At 40.2% G+C, this 22,460-nt stretch overlaps 1 protein-coding gene across 1 annotated transcript; it reads right to left on the bottom strand.

Annotated features, from left to right (window-relative positions):
* Window positions 1-53: 53 nt before the first annotated feature.
* pinx1 (PIN2 (TERF1) interacting telomerase inhibitor 1) lies at window positions 54-21,524 on the bottom strand. Its single transcript, XM_054618635.1, has 7 exons — window positions 21,448-21,524; window positions 20,710-20,819; window positions 20,525-20,617; window positions 19,833-19,914; window positions 18,782-18,874; window positions 14,154-14,236; window positions 54-1,464 (listed from the first exon to the last, which is right to left on the bottom strand). Exons 1-7 carry the CDS (start codon window positions 21,464-21,466, stop codon window positions 760-762), a joined length of 1,185 nt encoding a protein of 394 aa, XP_054474610.1. The 5' UTR covers window positions 21,467-21,524; the 3' UTR covers window positions 54-759.
* Between the last annotated feature and the right edge of the window lie 936 nt (window positions 21,525-22,460).

Genomic DNA, 22,460 nt, shown 5'->3' with positions numbered 1-22,460 from the left:
CACTCAACCTATGGAGGTGGGGGGGAAAAAAACAATCAAACACACATGCATTGCTATTTGGATTTATTTTAAAAAGTGATTTCATCTGGTTAAAGCTCCAAATCGAAGCCTGTTTTCTTACAGCTCATGAAGTGTCAGAAAAAACGTTTTTCAGATTTCTAGCAAAACATCCTCAAATTTCATCAGTTCATATTTGTCAAGTCATATCACATCAAGGAGACTAATGTGTGTGGGCTTCCGTTTATACAAAATTGACAAAAATAATTGGAATTAGGTAGTGAAAACTAATTGCTTGCGAGAAAATACAATTTACTGTGAATGCTAAATAAATAGTGATGAGTTGGTTAGACAAAAGATTTGTGTTTTTTGTCTCTCCGTCAAATATGAAGCTACAGCTGGATAGCTTAGCTCTGCATTAAGACTGAAAACGGGGAAACCACTGGCCTGGCTCTGTCTTAAAGTAACATGGAAGTCAATAAGTGTATTTCCCAAAAATGTTTAACTTTTTCTGTAAGTCTAGGCATTTTACCACCTGACACAACAATGTCGACAGTACAAGTTTGTGGATTAGCTCTGAAGCTTCAAGTGTTCTTTGAGTAGGTTATAAGATTGTATCTGTACAAGACATTTGACTTGCTCGGAAAAGGCAATTTCTCCAAACACGCGTCGCCATGGTCATATTTATAATAGGAAAAGTACGAAGTCCCATAAAGCATTAAGGACTTATGGCATTGGAGGCCAATTTCTATCAATTCCATCCTATTCTTGACGTTTCTTTTTCTTGTTTTTCTTGGATTTCTTCACTACCTGCTCCTCCTTGGCTACATCGTCCACCTCCTCTCTGTTGTTTTTCTTCTTCTTTTTGTGAACAACCTCAGATTCAACAGTTTGATCCTCAGTTAGCCCGTGTCCATTTAGTAGCTCAGTGTCCTGATGGTGTTTTTTAAGCTTCTTCTTCTTCTTGGAAGGAGGCAGCTCCTCACAGTCCTGCTCCACACCAGAGGTGGAGCTACAGTTCTCATTTGTAGCGCCATCGCTTTCTTCCACTTTCCTCTTCTTCTTCTTTTTACCCGAACACTCCTGCTGTCCGTCCTCATCGTCCTCTATTAGGATGATGGGAGCGGCGGTACTGTTCTCTTCTACCACCTCTAGGTCATCTGCTGACTTTTTGCTCTTCTTATTCTTCTTCTTCTTCTTTTTCTTTTTGGGCTCTTCCGAGTCGTCGATGACGAGGACGGGACTGGGTTCATCAGATGGACCGGATGTCTCGTTGGTCTCCGTTGAGGGTGCTGTACTCCGCCCTTGTCCACGAGCCTCCTTCAACTGAGCCATTCGCTGTGCAAAGTACTCCTGCATAGTGAGAGTACTTTTCACAGTATTGGTGATGGTCTCTGTATCCAGTTCAAAGGCAGCAGGAGTGAAAGTCTCCTCCGTCTCACCCTGAGAATCACTGCTGTTGCTCTCCTAGACACCAAAAACACACATGAGAAAGACAGTTAGGATTTAATGCAACATATAGAGAATCTACACAGAAATACACACACATACACACAAACAATGGCGGACCGAGGAGCTTAAGTGATCGTCAATCATCATGCAAAGATTAACCAGGCAGATTTTGGTGAGTGAAAAGAGTCCAAAATAGGACGTTGAGGTAACAATAGGTGTTAAAGGATCATCTTAAGATAAGCATCACCGGTCCTAATTGTCACTTGTGACATTTATCATCATCTTCTTTAAGTACAATGCAGCTTCACACATCCAGCTGTGTCCTTTCACAGCCGTCTCTCTCTTACCAAAAACAAACCATAAGTGTTGACAGTGTACATACGTTTTTGGGTTTTTTCAGTTCACATTGTGACACTACAGAACTGCTTCAAAAACAAATTAAAATGCACACCACTTGAGGAAATCCTTTCATATGGTTTAGTTATATTTACACATATTTATTCCATTTATTTTACTGGATACATTCTAAATGATTTAAAATGTGTGAATCAAGACTGTGACTGATAGCATTTTTTCAGGAACTTGGACATGCTTATATTAGACTAAGTAAACTGATACTAAGTAAACTGCTCTCCTTTAACATAAAAGGTGAATTCAATTAGAAATGAAACCCTGACAACAGTTCATACTTTATGTATTCTGAATGGTAAACAACAAAAATACCTTTTATACAACACAATTGTGCAGTTAATAGCTTTGATGATTTCAGTTTCTGAGGACTTTTTGTGTACCTCCTTGATGTGTGTCTGCTAATAAGCACAGCAACATCTGATGCTCAAATTTCTGTCAGAGAACGACCCATTTTGGGATTAGAGTGGAACCTCCTCGGAGCAAAAAAGAAATCTACTGATTTCAGTGAGGCAGTTAGAAGGTGAATCCTTTGTTTAAAAAAAACACTGTTTGTTAGACAGTGTTTGTTAAAAAGGAGGAAAGAGACAGGACCCCCCTTTTTTTTTTCCTTTTGGTTAAACTGTCTCCAATCTGAGTCGGCCGGTCTCACACTCATCTGTCCAGCCTCTAGGCTACATCATGAAACAGGGACTACTTTTCAGCCGAGAAGTACAACACAGTCCAGATTTTAACTCTACAGCAGGAACAATTTGTCACTTCACCCCTGCGACCCATTTGTCTTCATTTTCCTAATGGCCTACTCAATGCATAATGATTTGTCCAGAAGAATACAGGAGCTTCTCCTGAGAGTCGCACTAAACAATGCTGCAGCTCTGTGCATCGCCTCGGAGATGGTGAAGCGGACGGCATTTTTTTTCAAACCCTACAGATTAGAGATGAATTGAAAACACGGTGTTATGTCGAGTCACCTCATTGTTTGGCCTTTAAGCTTTTACATTCAGATTACACTACTTTGACCCTTGACGCTGATTGAGACGGACAAGCTAACTGATGGGCTGGTAAAACAATGTGGATGCAGATCCGATCAGGTCTTGTGGGACCTTCAATAGACTTAAATGCGGAGTGACGTTACTACATCTGGGCTTTAACGTATACTGTAAATATATATATATATATTTTTTAGGATGACCAAAAAAGCCAAACTAGCCACCTGGGACTTCAGTGAAACCCTTCAACCTATTTGTCTTAACCTACAAGAAGGCTCTTCATAGTCAATATATTTCCATTTGGGAATTAACCATTGTTTTTGCGGCATAATATATTGATTAATATGGTAAGAAATGATTGCTCTGCAAATATACCCCTCGTTCTATACTTCTTTAATGCTATAAATTATGCATGTAACATCATGATTTGACCAAGTATAACATAGTTGAGTATCTCTTGGGTTACTACATAATCTGTAGACTGTATTCCATCTCAATAAAATGGATTCAGAAGCTTCCCAGTCATGAACATGTGATTGAGGCTAAATGACAAGGCAGGTGTTCCGACGTACCACAAAGTTTTCTGCCACCTCAGACCTAGACTAGAAAGAACCCCAACTTCTAACAAGGGGGGGATAAGGCCCTTCAGGTGAGATGCCATTACACAAAACTTTCCAACTTCCCGGAGAAAATCTATACTCCCCGTTACTGCACAATGGCATCCTCTCTGCTTGGGAGAGACGAGATGTGGCTTAGAGCTGACAGCGCCAAACAACATGTTACTGGGATTAGGGAAGATGGCTGGGGGCCACTTTAGAACTGCCTGTGAAATTACTCTCGAGAGGGAGAGGGTGAATGAGCGAGGGGGGGAAAGAGAGGAGAGTGACTGAGAGAAACATCTCCTTCATCAAGGAAAGTAGTAGGAGCTTGGTCCGTGGTTCGTCCTCTCTGCCTGGGGATCTCCATTAGACCCTGATCCGACAGGAAAAACATACGTACAGTGGGGATATAAACCAGATACAGTCAGCGTTACCGGCAGCCCTGGAGATTTTTGTTGGCGAGTGCTGAGGGCAACATGTTACTAAGAAACAACTCTGCAGTAATGTTTGAGATCTTATTTCCAGGTAGGTGTTATTTTCTCTAGGCTGCTATGGGCATTCACACTTTCTGTGTAAGTGCCATACTACATTAGTGTACAGCAGAGGCATGAGACGAAATCCTCAGACCAGAATAAATCTTCCTGATAAAAGCTCAATGATAATACAAAAATACTACAATAATCACACAAAAAATGAAATCACAAAAAAGCTATATAATATGATACCAAAATAAACCAAAAAAAAATGTTCTTTTTCACACCACAGAATTTTTTTTTTTTTTTTTTTTATTTTTTATAACCAAGCCAAATTTCAATAAAGAAATAAAAAAGAAATAGTATTTAGAATTAGGTTTCAAAATCATGAAAAAAAAACCTATTCTCTGCTCTAAAAGCACTGGAGGCGTGTCCTCTGACAGCTTTGAAATCACAACCTATCATGGGTGAGGGTTGACCACATATGGGCAGATCATCCGCATCAGAGACATCAGCCGGCCGATCCAGCTAACTTCGGGTTTAACCCTATGACAACTTAAATGGGGATAAAATGATTTAATTGTGCATCTTTTCTAGACTTTCCAAATGTTATCAGACCGAACTGATAAAATTCAGATAATGAAGTGAATAATTTTGCGAGGGTTGTGACGATTAAAACAATGTATCCATCGTTCAACAGCCGCAACAGTTATAACATAGTAGGCTATGGTGGAGCCTATGAAATACGCACAACACGCATGCAGCACGCTCTCATGCGCACCCCGAATGGCAGGCACACAGAGAAGAGCAGTAAGGAGACAAAAATTATTATTATTATTTTGCCTAAAAATCCTAAACACAAAAATGGTGAAAAATATATTGATGTAGCTCCAAAATTCAGTACTATATAGTTTAGTCTTTTCAAATGTTTTCAGCAAATACTTTGCTAAAAAAACAAATCTCAGATTTTACTTAACCAGGACTTTAACAAATCATCTTCTTTAAGAGTTTGAATATGTCGATGTACTTATCAAGAAATATTGAATACAATCACTGCAATACTAATCTACTTTCCTGAACTGTTAATGGCCAGGCAACTACTGCATAAAACAAATGCAGAATGTGTTTAGTTGTATTCGATGGTAACTTAATAGTTTTTTTTTTCAGCAGAGGTTTGCAGTCCATTTCTATAATTTTATTTCTATATAGTTTGTAATTTACTATTTTTACTCATTGAACTGAAGCCCAACGGAATATTCTTAAATATACAGTGCATAGTAGATAAGTAAAATTGCGTCATGCTACAAGATAATAATGCCATAGTGGTTTTTATTTTTTTCTTGTAATGGCGATCCTTAAAAATGAAAAATAAATAAAAATGAAAATAACTCGTTTTACTATTTTAATGCTGAACTAAATTTTAAAAGAGCAAAGATTGTTTCCAATGGGATTTGTTCAAAAAGGAACACAACCATATATAATCTATTAAATGAGTTTACATAATTGCTGGAACTAGAGAAGAATGATTGAAAAGGTAGTCCCAGGCCATAACACAGTTGGGGTTGGAGAACACACCTATATCCAGTCATGTCTGCTCCTCCTCCTCCTCCTCCTCCTCCACCCGGACCCAGAACCCCAGGAAAAGGATGCGCTCAGTGCACTGTGTGCAGTTCTGAGATAAGGCTCCTTCGACAGAGGAGCGGTCTGGCTGGCTATCGGGCCCTTCCTGCTCCACTCTCTCCCCTGGCGGGGGCTGGGGCTGGGCAGGGAACACAGGGAGGGCCCGCAGAGGGTCCCAGAGAAAAGGAGAGGGTGGGAAGACATTCAACAGGCCGCCTCCTTCAAGACACTCCAGTTCTATCTCGCCCTGCTAATGTAGCCGATGGAAAGCCAATGGCAAGACATGTGCCAAGGTACCAAGATACTGAGGCCAACATATTCAGGAGGAGAGTCAATCAAGCCAGCAGAGGGATGGTGGAAAAGGTCCATTAGAGTGCATGGGGAACTTTTTTTCACTCAACGTGATTGGCAGAGAAATTTTGATTGACTCCTCACTAGATCTGAAAACTTTATGTAGCAAGTAAAGCTACTTTTTGCCTATTTATTTCTAAAGAGAGGATAGAATTCCAGAACCAATACTTTTAGGGATGTTCTTAGCTCCGTTACAAATACAAGGCTTTTAAAACTTTGCCAATACAAAATAAAAGTATTTTATACATTGTTCAGCTTCAGAGGGCACTATTAAGTACAAGAATAAATGAAAGTAGTCCGATTTTAATCAGTTTTGTGTAAGAGCTGAACAGCTCTGCATTTAAAAAATATTGCCCTTTAGTTATTTCCTATAGTGTTTCTATAGTTTAATATATTATCTGTAGAGAGATGAGCGCTGGTGTAGATCTGTTGTGGCAGGATGGTTTGGACAGGAATTTGACCTGTAAAATGTCCCTGAAATATAGTTAAATATAACAACCCTCTTTTTGACGCTGCCATTCAGGGTTGCTTTCATTAACTGAAACGATAATACTATAATATAAACTATAATAATATTTTCATTCGCCCTACTAAAGGCTAACAAGTGGCTGTCATATGGCTCAACATTAAACATTTGCTAGTTACACCATCTCGAATGGTTAATTATTGTCTCCGTTTCAAATTACATTACATTGTTCATTGGTATTTTGGCAGCTGTTTTCCTGTTGCACAATAAAACCAGTGAATGTGATTACTTACAACATGTAAACAGTGTAAACTGGGGAATGTTTTATGCATTTCCCAACAGTCACATTCAATTTTTGGTTAACAATTTCAGGGAAAAGAAGATACTATATAACTATAAATGTATTATCATTACATATTAAAACCTGGCTAAGACCCCCATTAGATTATAAGGAGGGGTTAGTTCTCGTTGACTGTATATTTTAATTGGGCATTGCATGGTAGCTCCAAAACAAAGGTCAGTGTTCCCATGTAATACCAGCCCCTCAAGGTATGAGTATGAGGATTAAAATAATAATAATTGACAATTAATTGACTGGTTATATGTAGTACACTGTCAATCAGTCAGAAAAAAAAAATCTCATGCAGTAGTGTAAAACTGAAGAAAAGATTCTAATGCAAAGTTGATAAGTTCACTCGTATTAGATTTACTAAAAGTTATGAAACAACTTAAAGATAAATGTGTCTTATTAATCAGCTTTTCAAAAGGCATTAAGTCACCTCCTGGCTCACATCTTAATTAGCATTTGACAAAGCTGCAGTCGCCTCTTTATTTTCCTAAAAACTGCCTGTTTGCATTACTTGCCGTTTTTTTCCCCAATATTTTCTAGCCAATATTGGTTGGGAATGTAATTGCATGAGTGTGCCCTCATTGTCCTGCCACAATAATAAATTTGGCGATAGTCAAGGTCTATGGATCAGGCCCTGATTAGCCAGCTGTCTCTCCCTGATGAGCACACAAGTCCAGCAGCCCATCCTTCATGGGCCTGATGTGGGCGGACAGCAAAACAGGTGGATGCTTCATTCTCTGGTAAATAAGCAACCCTTCCGTTGACATCAATACTTTTTAAAATAATGTCACTGCCCTCCAATGTGATCCTAATATTTTACTTCCTTTTCTGCGGAAATCAAATTTCCACAAAGTAACAATAAAGTATAAAATGATGTAGCGCAAGTACATTAAACGCCAAACATGGAAGCTTCCACAAAGCTTGTACTTTTGCTAAAGGCATACTTTCTGTGTGTAGTTAAAGCAAAACACACACAAAAAAAAAAAAATGGGGTTTGAAAAATTGCACTTTGTGCCCGGTGCGAGAACGTTTATCATAAGTAACAAATGAAGACCACATTATGCATGCAGCATGACGGCCCTGTGCTTGTTCAACATTGCAAACGCTTGCCAACAATGCCCCCCTCAAGTGCATGGGTAACCCCCCCCCACCGCCCCAACCCCAGAGAGGGAAGATACAGTGATTATTTTCCCCAGCTGTGATTTATTAGATTAAAGAGTCAGTGATTAAATGGTAGTCGGCGGCTGTAAACAGCCGAGAGGGCTGGAAATCTTTGGGCGGTTAGCTTCACCAGGCGGTAATTACCCTGGCCCCATGTATTCTAGCTTAGGCCCGTAACTAAGAGACGGACGCCCTCTTTTTCTTTTTTGTCCTGCGCTAATCTGTAAGTGTCAGCGAGCTGGCATGCCAGGAGGGAGCAGTCCACAGAACTGCCAGGGAGGTAGGTGGTAAATGTGTGCATGTGTGTGTCTTTGCAGCAGGGGGTGGAGTGAGGGGGGGGGTCGCTTGGCGGGTCTTGATATTTTCGGCGGTAGAAGCAAACGGGCCTGTCAACAAACACGCTCAAGAAAGGGAGAGCTTTTGATTGAGGCAATTAGATGTTATCTGAGAATGAATTAGCGCTCTTCGGTTTCACAATAAAGCCTTCACCCTGCATGAGTGCACTGGCCCATTCAAACTGCTCCAACCACAATGCGACAACACACGTTTACACCGGCAAACCCCTTTCAACGGATTTATGATAAGGTCGATGGACAACTGAGACAAAAAGAAAATCTCTGCCTCGGTGCCGTATTTCTATTTATACTGTCAATTATTCAATGCAGCGGAACTCAGCAAATAAATAAAGTTAAATAAAGAATAAAGTAAATAAAGAATCATCTAGCTAATGTATACCAAGAATAAACTGTTAGTGTTGACCAGGAATACAAGTTAATATAACAGCTTGATACAAATGTAGAGATTCAAAAATAACAGAAATGGAAGAAGAAACTGTAAAACACTTGTCAATCTGCTTAACTGCATAAAGTTAAGATGCAATTAAACTGAGTTTTTTTTTTTTGTCTTAAATGATTGCAACTAAAGATATGTTAATGGAACCATGTTATGCCTCATCTTCAACAACTGGGCCAGTTACTGAAAATGTTGGCACACTTTCAAAAATAACAATTAAACCCTACCTCACGTCACTGTTGACTGAGCAATAACCTGTGAAACCTGAGTTGAAGACACGTTCTTCAGCGAAAAGACATTTTGCCTCTGCGCTGTCAGCAAAGTTTCTCTGCTCGACTCCGCCCATCGGCTCCCTGGCGCCATGCCGACACATCTGCCAAACACCCGAGCCCCCAAACCGCGCCGCCCCTGCCCCATATTCCTTAAGACGGCGGTATCGGGGGAGCCCCCGCTGACGTGCGATCCTTCATGCGGACGACGCGTAGGCAGGAGAAACTTGCAACAGGTGCCACCCGAAGAGGCCTGATCCTCGGCCCTTTGTGCCTGAGCGTGAGTGGGAGTGGGAGAGGCCGCAAAGGTCACGCTGACCCAAGAGCAGGGTGAGCCGTACCGACTGTCTGACTGGAGGGTTCAGACGTCAAAACAAGCCTTGTATCAAATTATACTCAACCATTTTTCTTCCATGACATTTTTAAGGAGTAAAGAAATGGGCGATGTAACAATTTGAGGTTTATAATATCGCCGTATCTGCTGACCGTAAAGCGTGATTAATTATGGACATTTCTATTTTTTTTTTTTTACTGCACTTATAAAGAAGCTGAATCATAAGATGAAAATATAATTTGGACGATTGCAATAAGCTACAGTAAAATTATATTAAAGATTATGCTGGAGATTCCTCACAAAATCAATATCTGGAAGACTTAATGAAAAACCTGAAATATTGATGTAATTTCATTTTCTCGAACATTTGTTTCAATGACTCTAATCGAATCTAAATCATGGCATTTTACAGTCATACTTTTTTAAAGGCTTTAACATTAAGAAAAAAAAACAATTAAAAAAGATGATAAATTGGAATTTTATCTTTTTCAAAACACCCCTCCCCCCAAAAAAAATAAATGTAGTAGCAAATGTAGGTGGAAAAATAAAACCACGGCTCGCTTCCACTTTCATCTGAGCTGGCGGCTTTAAAAAATGACTAACTTTTGTTGATATATGAATCGGCGGGGAGTCTATTTATCAGCAGGCCCTCTGCGGTCGCCCGCTTGGGTCCCTCAAGTCACCAGCCGCGTCGCTCCCCTTTGACTGATTAATTAGCCAATCAGAGGACATTTTTCACTGGGCGGCAGAATGGTTTATTTCAGCTAATGCCGGGCTTTCTAGCTGAGGCCCGTTGGAGCCTCGTCGGCTCTTTCGGCCTGCTTGAGTGGTCGGGCAGAGGGGCAAGGGAGATAAATCAAGCCGGGCTGGCCCTCCATGTGGCTCCCCTAACTAAACCCCCTGAGGAGGGCACGACGGTGGAGAAGGTGGAGGAGAGAGAGGGGGGACGCAGGACGGCCAGGGGCACTGCACGTCCGCCGATAAGCACGGGGAGCACAGGGCTGCCAAAGTGCCTTCATTTAGAAGTGGCCGGGGCTTTTTGATATCTCGGCAGAGAGAGCCTGTCGTTTGTCATGCTGTGAGTAATTGTGTTGAGGGGAACAAGAGGAAGCGGGAGATGGAGGGGGGGGGGGGGGGGGTTGCAAGCGTGGGATGGGTGATGGATAACAGAGAGCCGTGTGGATGGACAGGTGCTCCACCACAACTTGGTAACCCTTACTGGTTGGGGAGTGTAAATAATGGTTTTAAGCACACATTTTCAGGTGGCTACACTGAATGGGGGGATGAGGTTGTGGGTGAAATGGTGGTCATCCATTTATTCTGTAGATCACGGTTTGTAGATGACAATCAATGTGTCGAAAATGTGTGTATTCATTTATATGTTTTTTTACTAATGTCAAAATTTTGTTTTGGTGGTTTAACCGGCCTGGAAAATATTGAGGTGTTTCACTATTTAAATTCAATAAAATCCAGTCCAGCACAAAACCACCACTTACTATTACATTACATTACAGTCATTTAGCAGACGCTTTTATCCAAAGCGACTTACAATAAGTGTATTCAACATAGGTATTCAAGAGAACTACTAGTCACCAGAAGTCATAAGTGCATCTCCTTTCTTAAACAAGCATCTAAAAGCATAAACCAGAGCAAAAGTATAGTGCAGAGGCAAATTAATACGAATACAATAAGTGCAACGAACTGATACGAATACAATAAGTGCAACAAACTAATACTATCACCTTGATGCTAAACGTCTGACGATTATCTCTCAATCATTTTTTTGTTTGTTTTAATCCTATTGAGGAGTCATACGTTAACATTTGGTGTTTTCATATCACTTGGCTAGAATACTTAGGTCTTAGATATTTTTCCTCATGCATCCAAGTGCATCTATGGTTGTTTAAAGAATATCAAAAAGCTCTTCAAAAACTCTGAAAGACATTTTCTTTTTATAAAAATACATTAAAATGAGTTATCTTTAACATTTTAAAGGGGGGTATTTTAACCAAACATTAAGCCAGGAGGTTTTACACCAAAATATTATTTAAAAGACTAGCTCAGGTGAAACACAATAGTGGAGGAAACTTACAGTATGAGACCAATTAATATGAGGGGGGTTAATAATCTGTCCCATGTGCTCGTTTGGTCTTTTCAACACATCCAATCCCGCCTTTGATGAACGGGAGCATGTGGGATAGCCGAGTGTGTGTGTGTGTGTGTGTGTGTGTGTGTGTGTGTGTGTGTGCGCGTCTGTCTGTCTGCATTTCAGGGAGCGTTGTGAGCAGCGATAAGAGGCCAGCAGGAAGCACATCACTGCTGAGGAAGGAAAACCCCAGCGGTGTGGGATGGGTGGAAGGGAGGCTGGAGGGAGAGCAGTGGGTGGTGGGTGAAGAGCTGGGAGATTCATGAGCGGGAAGGAGGGCGGTTCTGGAGAAGCCGATCCAGATTTGGTCGGGTTTCCAGGCCTCACCATGTCAAGATGCATACGAGTGATAATGTGACTGCTGCAAACCCATGCCAATTGATTTCGCCACTAAATCAGCGCCCTTAATGTTGATATAATCACTACTTAGGAATACAACTCTTGAGGGTACTGAGATTCTTGCATGTTCGTATATTTAGAGCGTATTTTGTGCCGCAACAGTAACGGTGGAGTACTGTAAGCACAGTTCAGGGTGCACTGAGGGTCACTGGCAGCGTCGCAGGAGATTCTGGACAATGCCTAGAGCTTGATTGGTCCATCACCCTCTTTACCTCTTCCCAGCAACCTCAGACGTTGCTGGGCTTCAACACAAGGCCTCATGGGATGCCATTGTAATTGTGTTCAGCGTTTTCGATATGGTCAATGGTGTCCCTCCTGGCTGAAAAATAACAACCCATAACCAAACGATTAGGGAGAAAATGGTGGTGTGTATTGCTTGCATTTCCAATGTTAATCAGCAAAGGGAGCAGCAGCCATTGTGATGTTATGGCTCGGCACCTGCGCGGGAATAGAAAAGGTTTTTCCTCGTGCAATTTATGGATTTTAAGATGCCAATTTCTTCAAGCCAAATGCTCGAGATAAACGGAGGAAGCCAGCAAGAGGCTTTTCTGTGTCTTTGCGTACAAAAAGCTACATTTGTCTTTGTCCTGCTTTCTCTGTATGGAGTCAGCAGAACTTGTGACACAAAAAAATACTAGTTTTATAAAATTAAGATTTATTAAATCATAAAACATAGAAGTTCTGTGTCTGCTTATGAAAATTCTCCTTTCTTTGTTAAAATAACCCACAGTTTATTTTCATGGAAAGTCAGAAAAAGTCCCATCTTTTAGCCCTCAAAAAGAGTATGTGAAAGAGTATTTAGAAATCTTATTGGTGGGACTATTGCAATTTTAATGCTAATACTTATGTGCTTACTTATTTAACATGATGATTTTATTTGTCCGTATTTATAAATAAATGCAACTGTGCCTTCGGTACACAAGTTCCATTAGCAGATACTTGTTTTTAATTTCTAATAACTCAAACTCTGATTTTTATTTCAATTAACTAAAAAGACCATAACAATGGAACAGACTAAACGCTGGTTAATTCAATAACAAGTAAGGTTTTGTTTTTGACAAGTAAGCCAAAGAAACTTGCTGAGCATGAAATGTAAGTTGCACCTGTCTGAGCCTGTAAGCTACGTTTCAAAAAGCACGAGAGCCAGCATAACGCCAAATGGCAAAGTGACGTTTGAAGTGACCGTCCACCAGCGCCAAAAGCGAACTTTTTTTTTTTGCAAGCGTCATCATTTCAGATTTCCGCACACCTCATCCCGATTTTTGATTTGCCTTTAATAATGCCCTCTGGCATTAGAAGCTACCTGATGTGAGCGCTCCAAGACAGGGGGAGAGAAGAGAGGGATTGCGGAGAGAGGAGCAGGGGGTAAGAGTGCAAATCCCTTAACTGGATTTAGGTGCTCTCGCCGCCATCAGTGGCCTGTCGGCGGTGTGAAAGCTGCACGGTGTGCCGTGGCTAATCTAGGGCCACGGGCTGTTCCGGAGCTGGGCCCTGTAGAAGCACATGGATCACATAATACTGCAGCGATGATTGAGGCATCAGCACCAGTGGTCAACCTTAATTACCAAGACAGAGGCAAATAAGCTCGAGCCACCTGGCTAGAGGGACGCCAGCTCCTCCCTCGGTTCACACTTGACATTGACTGGGTCGAGAGCGTTCACAGGCCCTCTCAGTTTAGATAATGACTGTTTCACTACAAAAAGAGTCATTTGTTCCTGATGAAAATCCTTGTAATAAACTCATATTACAGGCAATAGTCATGATCATATTTGTAATTTTAGATATAATTACTACACAAAAAAGACAGACAAGTGTGTCTGATCATAAACTGATTGTGACAGACAGTTCACGTGTACACATTTTGGAAATATGGTTTGAAAGTTGTTTTAACTTTTAGGTTTATTTATATTGCAAACTTCTCCACTGTGGGACTAATAAAGGATTATCTTATCTTATCTTATATCATGAGTCATGCTTCACATACTTGCATTACACTTGTTTGTTTTAAGTTGTTTATAGTTGATTTGTTTCCTTTTGTGTTTCTGCATGGCCATATGTCATGCTGGATTGATTCTGTCTTATGTTTGATTGTTGTTGTTTTTTGCTGATGTTTGGATAAGTGTTTTTTGTAGGTTGTTTTATGACAGAAATAAAACCATTTAGGATTTTTTTTAATGTATTTTGGTTTCTGTGTTTGCAAGTATATTGTTTATTAAATTAAAACAATGACAAAAAAGAAGATTTTTTTTGATGGAAACTAGGAAAATGACTGCCTATATTCAACTTCAAGGCAAGTAAAAATGTTTTATCTAATTGTGGATAATGTAACTTATCCTGAAGCCTTTTACCTGCTCTTGTTGATTGGTAGATCTTCCTCTCTTCCCAAAGATGCAGTTGAGGTCTGTTTCACTACGGGAGGACAGGTCTTTTCCTTAATAGAAAAAAACAAATACATATTTCAAAATCATTAGGCAACTTAAAAATCATTTTTAAAACCATTTGATTTTGGACTCTTTTATGAAGGCATTTAGAAAAAGAATAACTCAAACAACTGGATAATATGTCACAGAAACTACCAATGCACACAAAAAAGGATTAGTTGGTTTTACTTTTGCAAATGCACCAAAATGTAATCCCAAACAATCACATTTTCACACACACACAAAATAAATAAATCTAAAACGAAGATATCTAAAGGGCAACCTGTTATGGTTGCAGTTGAAAGAATGTGTGCGTGCGTGCGTGCGTGCGTGCGTGCGTGCATGCGTGGGGGTATCTTATGCAAAGAAAGGGGAGGTTTGCGTGGTTTGCTTCTTGCTTCAGGGATAAAACGGCAAAGAAAAATAAACCAACGACAAGGTCTGCCACGCCACGCCTCCGGATTCCCATTTTCAAGCCAGGCCTCAAAGACTCCTGGAGCACACAGTCGCCTGTCTCAAGCCCAGGTCCTGTTCGTACAGCTGCATCCTCTTCCTTCAGTGGGGCTCTGATAACATTTGGTTATTTATTGCTTTTAAACCTCTATCTCCCCTGCTCTTGGCTTTGAAAGTCACTGCACATGCAGGTCTAAGAAGTAAAACCCAGAAAGTATGTTGAAAACTAAAATAAATGCCTGTGGTGTTTGTCATCTAGTGAACTCGGGTCAAATGTAAAATTATGCCCAATCCGACCTTTCTGCGCTTTGGATGAGGAAGTGCCTGTCAAAATTCTCAGGCTTTCAGGTGAAAGTGCAAATAACAACGTTCTGATAAAAAAGGGGCTCAAGCGTTTACAAGGTGGCCGAATGCCATAACGCAGGATGAAGCATGTGCGCTGCTGTCGTGCCATGGAAAGTGTTAGTAAATACATGCTGGTTACCAGGGACACAGTTGAAATGGCAACAACTGTCAGTACAGATAACTAGCCGAACCAGACCAACAGATCATTGTGGCCTTACAGAGAAATACAAAAATTTGACAAATAAGGCCAATATGATTAATGTTGTCCGGTAATAATGTAACAAGTATTGAACATTAAACTGTAGGTAGATGGGATATTTCTGGAGAACAATAAACACAATATAAGACATGTATTCCTCAGTTCTTCAGCTCTGTGATGGGCCACGGTTTATTCGGTCTGTCATGCTTTCTATAAACCTTTTCATTTACAGAGTTATAATGACTAAATCTGTTTTGTTTAAAAAAAAGCCCCCAAGACTGAAGATAAAGCCAACCACATAGAGCAACGGATGGAGAGCTGTAGTTAAATTCTGCATCAGCCACCCTTGCTGCCGTGACAGATGATAGATGGAGGTAGCAATTAAAACTGGGTTACTGGTTTATGCCGTAGGTCCCGGACCTGAGCAGCGGAGATTTTGGTGCCTTTCCCCACAAACAAAGGCCATCAATCCTCAGCTGCTGGCAGTGAGGGAACCAGCCTGAACAGGATATCAATAAAAATAAAAAAAAAGCAGGAGAGAGTAAGGAGGAGGACTAGGCTGCTACGGAGAAGGAGATGTTGGGGAGGTTCTAAGGTGCTTTTGTAGCCACAACTTCTTATTTTTCCATCAAAGGTTTTACAGTCTACATATCAAATTAACCGATCATCTAATAAATTACGAGACAAGCCTAGGATTTAAGCAGCAATGCATTGAATTTAGTACCATGTTATAGACTTATATACTAATACATATTATTTCTTGACATGAAATCAGTTTTTTTTTTGAAATGGTAGATTCCATGCTTGACCTTTGCCAGATCTCTAAACTTTTCAACCTCTCATGTAACAAGCTTACAACATTAAATCTATTACCGAGCCCTCACTTGGCAACGGCTTCACAGGGAGGGGAGCCGGCATTACAGCAGTCAGCGGAGGCATGCAAACAGGCGTGGCTGGTTATATGTTGCCAGGTAACTTTTTGGTTCCCCATGCTGATCCAGAGAACAAGTAGGAAACAATGAGGCAATGTCAACAGAAGGACACGGATAGAGAAATACATAAATCAGTTAATATAATACTTCTTGTAGAAGTCTAATATAATTATGAGAGGACCATAAATATTTCCTACATAAAAAGAATATAAAAAAATAAAAAAAAATACAGTTTCACGGTCAAACTGTACTGATAGTTTATGCCTGTCAGATCACTTATGGCAGGCGGAACACTCAGCTCTCAAGTTCCCAATCAAGTTATGAATCGTTTATGGACAAACGAGTAATGCCAGCGTCCCTTCAGTTGCATGACAACAGCTAACGCCTCTTTTGAGTGGAAACAATTTAAAGGGGTGTTGAGTTGCTATAGACGCTTCTAATGCCTTCAGAGCAACAAACTGGCTCAAGATTAAAATTCCAGAGGAAAAACATTCCCACCTGCATTTCCCATAAACTGCCTCCTGTTCTGCTTTCTGAAAGTCTGAGAAAATAAAAGATAGTGAAGAGAGTGGATCTCAAATAACCTTATGTAACAAACAGTAGCAGGGTCAGGTGTTACCTGCCCTTTAGTTTCCCTCCACATTCATGAACGGCTGGTGGTGATAATGGAAGGGTTCTCCTCGAACGGATTAGAATCTAAAAGGTCCTGGGGGTTCAGAATTAATTAGCTGGCGACAGGTTGGAGGACAAGTGTATCCCTAATGCAAAGACGCTAAAAGAGGCCCAAGTTCACAGTCGACACAAATGTCCTGTCATAAACAACAGACAAATGTGGCTGTCAAAATGTCAGGAGGACTTGAGGTATTGTTTTCGGTGCTGTTCATGGGGTCATTGAGGCTGTTTTGGGGTTAGACGAGAGGTGGATATGGATGCAGAGGTCAAAATAGAAGTGAAGCAATTCAATGAGTTCAGTTTGGTGGGATTCACAGTGCAGGGTTAATATTTTGTAGTCATAAAGATTTGATCATTTTTTTTACTGAACAGATTTTAGCATAACATCATTCTCGTCGTTCCTTAATGATATGCTTTAAAACACAAAAACCTTAGTTGCTCACATATCAAAAGTTCCAATGCAAGTATGTTAAATGGTGCCGTGCAATAACATTTAACATTAATAATGTACGGTAAGAGATGGTATGGAAGTATTCATAATCAAAGCTGGATGCAGACTCCTATTATGGGACACCAACTAAGGCAAAGGGGGCCTCTGCAACAGTCAGAAGAGTCTCACATTGATACCAAATTAACTTTTAGATGTTTGACTTCAATAAAGTATATATAGAGACGGAGAGCAGAAAAAGGGAGCATCCGGGGGAAAATCATCCCCGCATTAATATCTGTACTCCATGTCTTTAGTGTGTATGGTGCATCCAATCCACCAGGGACAAAGTCTTTTTCTGTCCCCTGCCAAATTAAGATTACAAAAACAGGGTGAGAGGGTCTGGGGGAAGAGACGAAGGCCACATTTTATCTGGCAGGGTCATCTAATGGGTCACACAGCCTCTGGGAGGTGTTGTTTTTGGGGGGCCAGTAAATGGACATGCCAGATGCCCCAAACAGGAAACAGGAAGTTGCTATTGAATGACGTAAAATAGAAAAGGCTCTTCCAGGTGAGGCAAGAGTTGAGATTTTGTTTTCCCATGTATTGACCTGATGAGGTAAATCTGAACCCAATAACAAAAACGATTATAGAGTAAATACTTTAAACACATGTTGATTAATGATGAGCTTGCACTACTTTTCTGCAAAAATACTTTTAGAATTACTGCAATAAAAAGAACTAAAGAACTTAGACTAATATCATCTTAGTATTGCAACATAACGTTAACATTCAACATCAAAACACCATTACTAATGAATTCCTTGACAATCCTATTACGACATTGTGTTTGTAATCACTCAACTATGCTCCATGCTTAAGTAAACTATGGGTTAGTGGTTATTCATTTCGGTCTCCAGTGGTCCTGAACACCAAATTCCTCCTCGTGCCTATCAGTGCACTGGCCTTGACCAGCCAATTTTGTCTTCCTGACTTGTAAAGGAGTAATGAAAGTAAAGGGAAGAGTTATTAATAACCTCCCCTAGCACTGACCGGGCCAAGTGACCCAGCACAGCCTGACAGGGCTCTGATCAGCATTTGTGGTCTGAGCCAAGTGCACAGGGCTCAACGAATGGTTAAGGAGGCGTTCTGTCTGTCTGGGTGGATTGTATGAATAAAAAAAAATAAAAAATTTTTTTAAAAAAGAAATAGTAGAGGCACACACTTTAGTAGAAAAAAAGGTGCCGGGCCTGAATCAGTACACGTTGACCTGAAACAACTTTATCTAAAACACAGATACATTTTCCGGGCAGACTTTTTACTATGTGATGAGCAGTTGATCCAGTCTGGCTGAGTTTGTTACATGAAACTACAGAAACAGTTTTCAGGTAATCAATGTAATAATTGTTGAGAATAAGAAGAAGAAAAAACACTGTGTGCACAAAAGGCATCCTCTTGAGCTATTTCTATCCCTTTGTTTTCTGTCTGCTGCTGTAAAGACCTGTCCGCTGCCAAAAGAAAAACTCACCTTTAGTGAACTTCATGTAATGGACCCTCTTTTTGGAGGTCTTGGACTTCTCCTCCAAGCTGAAGCCTTTCGGCTCCTCTGGTGGTGGAGGTGCTATAGATAATGAAACAAATACAAGAATAATATAGACACCAGTAGTTACACTTTTAAGATGAGCATTGAACAGCATTTCTTTATCACCACCACATAAAACAGTAATGTGCTTTATCTCCCAGAACAGTGATAGTGAAGTTATTCATTGTGTGACAGTGACTATCGAAACGTTTTCTCTCCTAAATGTTGCAGTGCAGCACCCTCTACTGTCCAATACATGGACCACAATCACAGAAAAGGCTGCACTTAGGTGTAGTCATGTAGTTTGAAACAGAGCCAAAGTGGGAAGGTAACACCTTAGAGAAAGTATACACATCATGTTTCAACTGTAGATAATGCAGTAGCAGTGTGAGTCATTTATGGCACATTAAGAACATGGCCTATTTCTAGATTACTTCCCATAAATTACAGAGAAAAAGAAATCTAATCACAAATACGTATGAGATTACAAAATCTTTGGACACGTATGATCAACAATAGTAACTTACATTAGGGATGCACTGATGCAACTTTTTCAGTCCTGATACCCAAACAGATACCTGGGCTTTGGGTATTGGCCAATAAAGAGTACTGATCCGATACCATTGTTTAATTAATAAGCTGTATGCCTCACTGTGTGGAGACTGGGATCATTCTTTTATGTGTAAGGCAGCATCAAGGTTGACTTAAACATTGTTTTTTTAACTTTGTTATACAAAATGTAACAAATAAATATAGATACAAATTTGAGCTATGATGTGGCAAGGGGCGATAACCCACCAGACCTTGTTTTTTCGCTTAATATTAAAAATCTATTCACACATTTTCTTTAACGTAACAGGTATGTTTGGTGTGTGAAGAACAAGTTACACTGTTTTGTTCATAACATCTAATGAAGTCGACCACCACAAATAAATTCTCCACCTGGTTGTTACCAGTGGTGCACATTTCACATCTTAACACTGACGTTTGTACATACCAGGGTTGTTGTTTTGACCATGGCAGTTGTTCAGTTGAGCAAGAAGCTCGTTGAAATCATCTTGGTGTGCGATCCAGTTATCCTGTGAAAACAACAGATCTCAACTCAAAAGAATTCAGATTGATAATAACATATCTTTGTAGCGTTTAAGACATTTCCAAAAAACTAAGAGATATACATATGGCCTTCTACGATCAGTTGCCAGTTTATTAGGTACCGCTACCTAAAACTAATGCGGTCTAATAGCACAGCCCTGCTACATTACATTACATTACAGTCCTTTAGCAGACACTTTTATCCAAAGCGACTTACAGGAAGTGTATTCAACATAGGTATTCAAGAGAACTACTAGTCACCAGAAGTCATAAGTGCATCTCCTTTCTTAAACAAGCATCTAAGAGCATAAACCAGAGCAAAGGTATAGTGCAGAGGCAAATTACTACGAAAACAATATTGCAACAGACTAATACGAATATAATAAGTGCTACAAACTACTACAAATAGGATAAGTGCAGTAAACGAATACGAATTCAATAAGTGCAGCGAACTGATACGAATACAGTAAGTGCAACAACTAATACGAATGCAATAAGTGCTACAATCCTTCCTTCATGAAAATGGAGAAAAAAATTAACAGAGCGACAAAAGTATTTAATTTAAGATTTGCGTCAAAAAGTGTTGAATATGCTCACCTCCTGGCTGGCATTGGTTCCGAGACCAAAGTGGTTGTTTTTAACTTTAACTTTGATGTGGTCAGTGGAGCCCTGCTCACTTCTGCCCAGGCCCTTAACGTGAAAAGAGAGGACATAAATGTGTTATCAGCTCATAAATTCACTGTCAAATCTTTTAAGAAATCACAACAATTGATCCATCTCACCTTGCCCTTGGACCAGCCCATTCGCTCCAGCATCTTGTGGCCGAATTTGGACTCATCTTTACTCCAGGCGCTGTTCCTCGGGTCAACAGACCACTTCTGTTTCCTGCGGGCTGGAAAGAGAGAGCAGCAACATCATCATCATCATCATCATCATCATCACATAACAGGCATCCAACAAAACATTACATAGACTCCCAAACTGTATACTGTGTAGTCAGGTTGTGTTAAAACAGAAGTAGCCCGATCTCGCTGCAAACTGTGCCATTTAGCAGTGATTTCAAAACCTTTCAGTATTCAGATTGTGTTCCAGATAATAACCGGCACCCTGAGGTGTCATACACAATGGTTGACAACTGCCAGAGAATAAAGACACCAGGAAGCCATGCTTTGAGAGAACAATCTGCCATCGCTTACAATACGTTTAATAGAAAGAAAGCACACATAAATACAAATATTGGGCCATTAAGGGCAACACAGTAAGCTAAAATGAGGTAATAGCAAGTTACTGCAGTTAAGATGCAGAAACACGTGTTGGTTTACAGTCTGCTGTAGTTATGCTAATGCTAACGTTAGCTTCTCGAATAGTTTAACAAGTAGAAAATACAGAATACTTTCGGAACAAAGTCTTTGGTCAGCAGGTAGCAGTGTTGTAAGAGAACACAATACACAAAGATACATGTTGTTATTTTGAAAGATAAAGGGGAAATATCTATCAAAAGTCTGACAATTTTTACGTACGCTCAGCAAGCATGGACATCTTGGGGTCCTTAAACAGCTTGACGTCGCTTGACGCAAGTCGCGTAGGGGTCCTAGAAAGTGCCTGAAGAGAAAACGTGACCGGCTGTTTGTAAAAAAACATATACTGATAAGATATGTGTTGTGTTTAGTATACCATAAGCATGAAAGCATATTGATTTTGTCGTTTATTATAACAATGTATAATACAATATATTAGTATCATTGCAAGTGTTTATCTTCGCCAACAGAGAGCGCCACACACACACACACACACACACACACACACAGCCTAAAAACAGGCTACGTGTACGGGGTAACTCAGGTTCAATGAACCCAAACTACAGCCCAATGATATAATACACAGGATATCATAATGAAAAGTAGAATATCCGTTTTCACCATAAATGTTGCAATTTAATGTATAAACGACAAATAGGCCTACCACAACATATATTATCCTTGAAACAAGGACAAAATACATATTTAAACCAATATATATAGGCATATTTGTGATCAGCCAATATCAGCTGATATCAGCCCACTAATTTGTTCCTCAAGGTCCACCCAAAACAAACTGTGATTTGTCCAACTCAAACAAGCATTGCTTAATGTGCTCTTGCAGACAATGTCATAATGTCATAATGGGGCGGCTGTGGCGTAGTGGAGAGCAAGGTAGTTCTCCAATCAGAGGGTCGGTGGTTCGATACCCGGCTTCGGCAGTCAATGTGTCCTTGGGCAAGACACTTAACCCCAAGTTGCTCCCGAAGGCTTGCCATCGGTGTGGACTGGATGTTGCATGAATGTTAGTTAGAGTCTGATGGTGGCACCTTGCATGGTAGCCTGTCATCAGTGTGTGAATGGGTGACTGATATGTAATATACTACTGATTGTAAGTCACTTTGGATAAAAGCGTCTGCTAAATGACTGTAATAATATAATATAATGATGACAAATGTCAAAAGTTTTTGGGCATAGAGCTGCTTCTCATGGACCTACTAACAGAGATATCACAA

This window comes from Anoplopoma fimbria, chromosome 18 (genome assembly GCF_027596085.1).
Source record: "Anoplopoma fimbria isolate UVic2021 breed Golden Eagle Sablefish chromosome 18, Afim_UVic_2022, whole genome shotgun sequence".
NCBI lineage: Eukaryota > Metazoa > Chordata > Actinopteri > Perciformes > Anoplopomatidae > Anoplopoma > Anoplopoma fimbria.
The sequence above is the reverse complement of the archived record's forward strand: the minus strand, read 5'-3'. Positions and strand labels throughout refer to the sequence as shown.